Genomic DNA, 6,271 nt, shown 5'->3' with positions numbered 1-6,271 from the left:
AGGATCTGCATGCAGTACAACAGTTGGAATTACACAACACAGATAAATACCACCATGCTACTAAAAAAAAAAGATAAATACCACCATGGTAAAGTTATTCACTTTCAGACAAGATCAATCCGTCCCCTTTTTATTTTGTTGCTATGTATCAGCAATGTCAATCATCTACTATGGGTATGCGACCATGGTGGGTGGACGGCTGATAGTCGATAGATCGGTCTCACTCCTCCTGCCTCTCCTGCCCCGGCAGCAAGTCGCCGTAGATCCCGCTGATCTTCCGCTGGCTCATGAGCATCAGCCTGTTGGGCTTTTTGCCCCCGTTCTCCTCAGTCATCTGGGCAGGATGATCACGCGCGGCCGGGGGAATCACCGGCGGGTACGGGTACGCCCTGGCGGTGCCCGGGCCGGCGTAGCGCGGCCCTGGGGATGTCAGCACCTTCTGGTCCCCGGTGAAGCGAATCGCGTGACCTGGACAAGAAAATCGAGGGCATGTTTCGTGAGATCCGGACCCCATCGGCCATGCACACGTGCGCGATCTAGGTGGGTAGCTTAGGGAGCGGGCGTACCTGATGGTGCAGCGTGGGGGAAGGCGCACTTGTCCCCAAAATGGCAGGTGCCCGTGTCCCTGAAGTTGAAGCACACCTTGCCGCCGCCGTTGACAACCCTGCCGCCGCCGGCAACGGTGAAGCCGCCGACAGGGGGGGCCGGCGGGCGAAGCTCGGCGCGGCCGTGCGCGAAGGTGCAACCGTCCTCGTACATGCAGCGGCCGGTGTCCTCGTACTTGTCGCAGAGCCTGGTTTTGAAGTACAGCTTCTCCGGCGGCGCCTCCATCTCCATGCGCGGCCCCTGCCCCTGCCCCTCCCCCTCCGCGTCCACCAGCACCACCGCCTCCACCGACCGCGGCGGCCTCGCCGTCGCCGAGGACAGGACGATGACGTCCTCCCCCGAGCGGCGTGTCGGGGCGCCGTTGAAGGCGTTGGCGGCGGCGTGGCTCTCCCCCTCCATCGCTAGTTGCTGGCCGGCGGACTAAACCCTAGGTTAGCGCAGCCGAGTAGAAAGATTTGACTGAGGAGGACTGAGGAGGAGCAGGTGTGGAGAGGGACGCGAGATGGACAGATATTTATAGCGAAGGAGGGGTTGGGTTTCTGGGGGTGCGCCGGCCTCCGCCGTCGGGATCGGGTTGGAAGCAATTAATCGCTTCCAATCTGTCCTTAGCCTGGCCCCATGTTTAAAATTTGGTCGAAATCTCCCAAAATTTCGACAATTTCGAGGGGATCGAAATTTTTGCCTTTCGTTTAAAAAAATCGGATGATTTGAATTTCTATGTAAACAAGAACATGGATCAGTTTTATTTAATGCGTGTACTGGTATGACATTTTTCTTCACATCGTTAGGACCAGAGTTTGAATCATGTTGCTGAAACATTTTGTTTATTTTTGCAAATCCATTGAGCTTTTTTTTTACGTAAGCTAGTGTCATGGGTGTTTCACCACCACCTCGGGGTAGAAAGAAAAAGGTTGTAGAGAGTCTGCTAAAGGAAAAAAAATACACTACCATGGAGTAGTTGTTAAGGTATTGCAGCACCCCAGAACGTAGAGTTAGAAGATTTGCCTTGGTCCTCGCCTTCGATGCTATTTGGTTGGTTGAACACCTTCAAATAGATGATTATCTATCTTTCCAAATATTTCGGGCCGCTATAGTAAGGATATCAAAGAAGAGTTCCCCATGGTAGCCAGCTTTAGCGGAGATACCGAATCAATCGGGTTCCGATTCGGAGACCAGTCATGTTCCGATTCGGAGATGCCAAAAAAGTAATGCTAAAAGGACAGTAATCGATAATTCCATGTGGCTAAATGAAGCATTTCAAAGAGGAGCTTCCAACAATAGCCAAGTTTAACGAGATACCGAATCTATCTGATTCCAATTCCGACTCAGAGACCAGTCATGTTGGGATGTGTCCAATAAGTAATGCTAGTAGAAGATAATTCCATTCAACTATAGTAAAGATTTCGAAGAAGAGCTTCCCATGATAGCCAGCTTTAACAAGAGATGACAAGTCAATCGGACTCCGATGCAGAGAACAAGTGATGCACGTGTTCAACAAGTAATGCTAAAAAGACGGTAAAATATAATTTCATGCGACTATTTGTAGCATTTAAAAGAAGAGCTTCCCATGGTAGCCAACTTTAACAAGAGATGCCAAATCAATCTGATTCTGATTCCGACTCGAAGACCTATGATGTTGAGACATGTCTAATAAGTAAGTAATGCTAAAATGACAGTAGAAGATAATTCTAGGCAACTATATAGTAAATATTTCAAAGAAAAGCTTCCCATGGTAGCCTGCTTTAACAATAGATGCCAAATAAATTTGATTCTGGTTTAGACTTGAAGACCACTGATGTTGAGACGTGTCCAATAAGTAGCGCTAAAATGGCAGTAGAAAAATAATTCCAAGAAACTATAGTACATATTTCAAAGAATAGCTTCCCACGGTAGCCAGCTTTAGAAAGAGATGCCAAATAAATCCGACTTCGATTCGGAGAACAAGTGATGCTGAGACGTGTCCAACAAGTAATGCTAAAAGAACGGTAAAACATAATTCCATGTGACTATATGAAGCATTTCAAAGAAGGGCTTCCCATGGTAGCAAGCTTTAACAAGACATACCAAATCAATCTTATTATGTTTCCGACTCTGAGCCCAGTGATGTTGAGACGTGTCTAATAAGTAAGTAATGCTAAAATGCAAGTAGAGTTATTTCCAGGGAACTATAGTAAATATTTCAAAGAAGTGCTTCCCAAAGTAGCCAACTTAAAAAGAGATGCCGAATCAATTTGATCGACTTCAACTCAGAGACCAGTACGTGTCAAATAAGTAACACTAAAATGACAATAGAGGATAACTCCAGACAACTATATTAAATATTTCAAAGATGGGATTCCCATGATAGACAACTTTAATAAGAGATGCCAAATCAACCCGACACCGATTCCGAAAACAAGTATGCAGAGACATGTCCAACAAGTAATGCTAAAAGTACGGTAAAAGATAATTCTATGCAACTATACGAAGCATTTAAAAGAAGGGATTCTCATGGTAGCCACCTTTAACAAGACATGTCAAATCAATCTAATTCCGATTCCGACTCGGAGGCCAGTGATGTTGAGACGTGTCTAATAAGTCAATAGCGGTAAAATGACAGTAGAGGATAATTCCAGGCAACTATAGTAAATATTTCAAAGAGCTTCCCACGATAGCCAACTTTAACAAGAGATGACAAATCAATATGATTCTGATTCCAACTCGTAGACAAATGATGTTGAGACGTTTCCAATAAGTAATGCCAAAATAGCAGTAGAAAATAATTCCAGGCAACTATAATTAATATTTCAAAGAAGAGCTACACACGGTAGCTAGCTTTAACAAAGAGATGTCTAGTCAATCTAACTCAGATTAGGAGAACACGTGATCTTGGGACGTGTCCAACAAGTAATGCTAAAAGGACGATAAAAGATAATTCCATGCAACTATATGAAGCATTTCAAAGAAGAGCTTCCCATGGTAGCTAACTTTAACATGGCAGTAGATGACCTGTTGCGCCGGCACAAAGACCAATTGCAGCCAAGAAGCCGAGCAACCTATGAACAACATGCTTTATGAATGATCACAAAGGAGAAAAACTAAATGCAACGAGAAGTTAGGTGAACTGCTTGAAGGATGTTTTTCCTGAATTGTCTGCAAATGATTATTTTCATATTGCGTTTGTATTTTCCTTGTATTTACTAATGATAGATAATGGTGAGCATTGCCTATGGATTTCCTTGGCGATACATGGGCAATTTGCTTGAGCGGGTGAACAGATTCTAAAATTCTCCATCATGGGTGTAGTATGTTATTTTTCATGCTCTGGCCTTCCTTCATTTCGAGTCCATGAAAGTAAATGTGATTTTAAATGGGGTTGTTACCAAACGAAAAAAACACAACATTGAACAGACAAACAGTCGCAAAGAGGATAGGGCAGGGCAACCCGGCAGTAGGGTTGATAGACATCCTGACCAGGCCCCCGACAAATGACCACAACCATCAGAATCACACATGCAACACGAAGGCACGCATGCGTCTAACAAAACAACACACATGTAGACTCCATCGAACAGGCAACCTCAACAGCATACAACAGCAATGTGGACTGCCCTGGCTTTACCGTGAGGGCCCCTTTGGTTTTCTCCAATAGAGCATCTAACTCCTAGATGTAGTCGGAAAGTCCTACCCGATAACTTAAGAAGGTGTGCTGAGTACACCGACGGGTTTGATAAATAAGTCTCGTTTGGTAGACTAGCTTGCCTTGAGGACGAATTACGTCTGAGTCCGCCGTTCCCAACACACAATCCAACAAGTTTCAGACCAATGGACAAATAAGTCATAGAGCCTGCTACTCGAGGGATGGGGTCTACAATTCATGGACTGAGGGCGCGCCCGAGGCCACCTCGTCTGCCGCACGTTGCCCTTGTCTCGTGTTGTGCCACGTATTGCGTTGGTGGTGTTCGGGTACGCATGGTTGGGTGGACTGTCTGTCCTTGTTGTTTGTGTCTATTGTATCGAGGGTTGCTCGTTTGATTTTATTTTTGGATGCTTTCCTACCTTTTCCCGCGCATCCACCGGCGCAAAGCATGAGAAGATCAGATAGCATGAAGGGTACTCACGAGCGAGGATATACCCCCTTATGTCGGGTACTCCAACATCTACCTTGTGCGTTGGTCGGTCAAAGACTAATTCAGCTATTGGCTTGTGCCGGGTCAAATTATTTTGGGCACATCTTGTGGGATGTTGCTCGGTCAGTGGATGCTTGTTGATTTTGGGGTCCAGTTTTTTGTTCGAGTGGCTTGGTAGAGGCGTCTGGTATGTATGGCCATGGACACACCCACTCATTACTGTGTACTTGTTACTTCCTTTGGTGATCTGGGAATGGAGCAGAAAGGATTCTCGCCTTTTTCCTTAGAGGTGACCCTGAGTTATCGAACCCATGAGAGGAAGGTGCCCTTTAAGCTAGGGTCTCAAACAAGCTTTTGCTAGAGAACTAAATTCCATCTTTCGACCGGATCGTAAATCAAGCTGACACTGAAAACACTTATAATAAAAATAGGCATGGGTGGTACCAGTTGTCTAGAGTCACTCAGGAACAACTGGCCCACAACCGCCCAAACACCGCCTTATTACAGAAAGGCATCACCCCCATAACGGTGGTAGGGGCGGTGCAACCTCCCGACCATGGTTCGAGTGGTCGCTAAGTCTGGGGCCGTACAACCGCCCTTCGACACCGGGTACCATGATAACCCACAAGTATAGGGGATTGCAACAGTTTTCGAGGGTAGAGTATTCAACCAAAATTTATAGATTCGACACAAGGGGAGCCAAAGAATATTTGCGAGTATTAGCAGTTGAGTTGTCAATTCAACCACACCTGGAGATTAAATATATGCATCAAAGTGATCAGCAACACAGTAGTGTGATAGTTTTGATAGCAGTGATAATAGTAGCAGTAACGGTAACAGTGATAGCAATGATTTTGTAGCAAGTGTAATAGTAATAGCAGCAGTAGTAACTTAGCAAGAACAATATGTAGGAAATTTGTAGGCATTGGATCGGTGAATTCGTTGGATAATATTCATCATATAACAGTCATAACCTAGGGTGATACAAAACTAGCTCCAGTTCATATAATGTAGGCATGTATTCCGTAAATAGTCATACGTGCTTATGGAAAGAACTTGTATGGCATATTTTGTCCTACCCTCGTGGCAGCGGGTCCATAAGGAAACTGAGGGATATTAAGGCCTCCTTTTAATAGAGAACCGGAACAAAGCATTAACACATAGTGAATACATTAACTCCTCAAACTACCGTCATCACCGAAAAGTATCCTAATTATTGTCACACTGGGGTTTACGGATCATAACACGTAATAGGTGAATATGACTTGCAAGATTGGATCTAGAACATAGATATAATGGTGAAAACATAAATGGTTTAGATCTGAAATCATGGCACCCGGGCCTAAAGTGACAAGCATTAAGCATGGCAAAGTCATAACAACATCAATCCCAAAACATAATGGATACTAGGGATCAAGCCCTAACAAAACTAACACGATTACATGATGAATCTCATCCAACTCCTCACTAACCAACAAGCCTACGAAGGAATTACTCACTCTTGATGGAGCATCATGGAATTGGTGATGAAGGAGGGTTGGTGATGATGAAGATCA

At 44.9% G+C, this 6,271-nt stretch overlaps 1 protein-coding gene across 1 annotated transcript; it reads right to left on the bottom strand.

The window, feature by feature from the left end:
* Nucleotides 1–11: 11 nt before the first annotated feature.
* Nucleotides 12–1,005, bottom strand: LOC119279418 (zinc finger CCCH domain-containing protein 1-like). The gene is made up of 2 exons (XM_037560657.1): nt 567–1,005; nt 12–468 (listed from the first exon to the last, which is right to left on the bottom strand). The coding sequence occupies exons 1-2, from the start codon at nt 1,003–1,005 to the stop codon at nt 221–223; spliced, it is 687 nt and encodes a 228-aa protein (XP_037416554.1). The 3' UTR covers nt 12–220.
* Between the last annotated feature and the right edge of the window lie 5,266 nt (nt 1,006–6,271).

The sequence above is a fragment of the Triticum dicoccoides genome, chromosome 3B, assembly GCF_002162155.2.
Source record: "Triticum dicoccoides isolate Atlit2015 ecotype Zavitan chromosome 3B, WEW_v2.0, whole genome shotgun sequence".
Classification (NCBI taxonomy): Eukaryota; Viridiplantae; Streptophyta; class Magnoliopsida; order Poales; family Poaceae; genus Triticum; species Triticum dicoccoides.
This window is presented reverse-complemented; position numbering and strand designations above follow the sequence as displayed.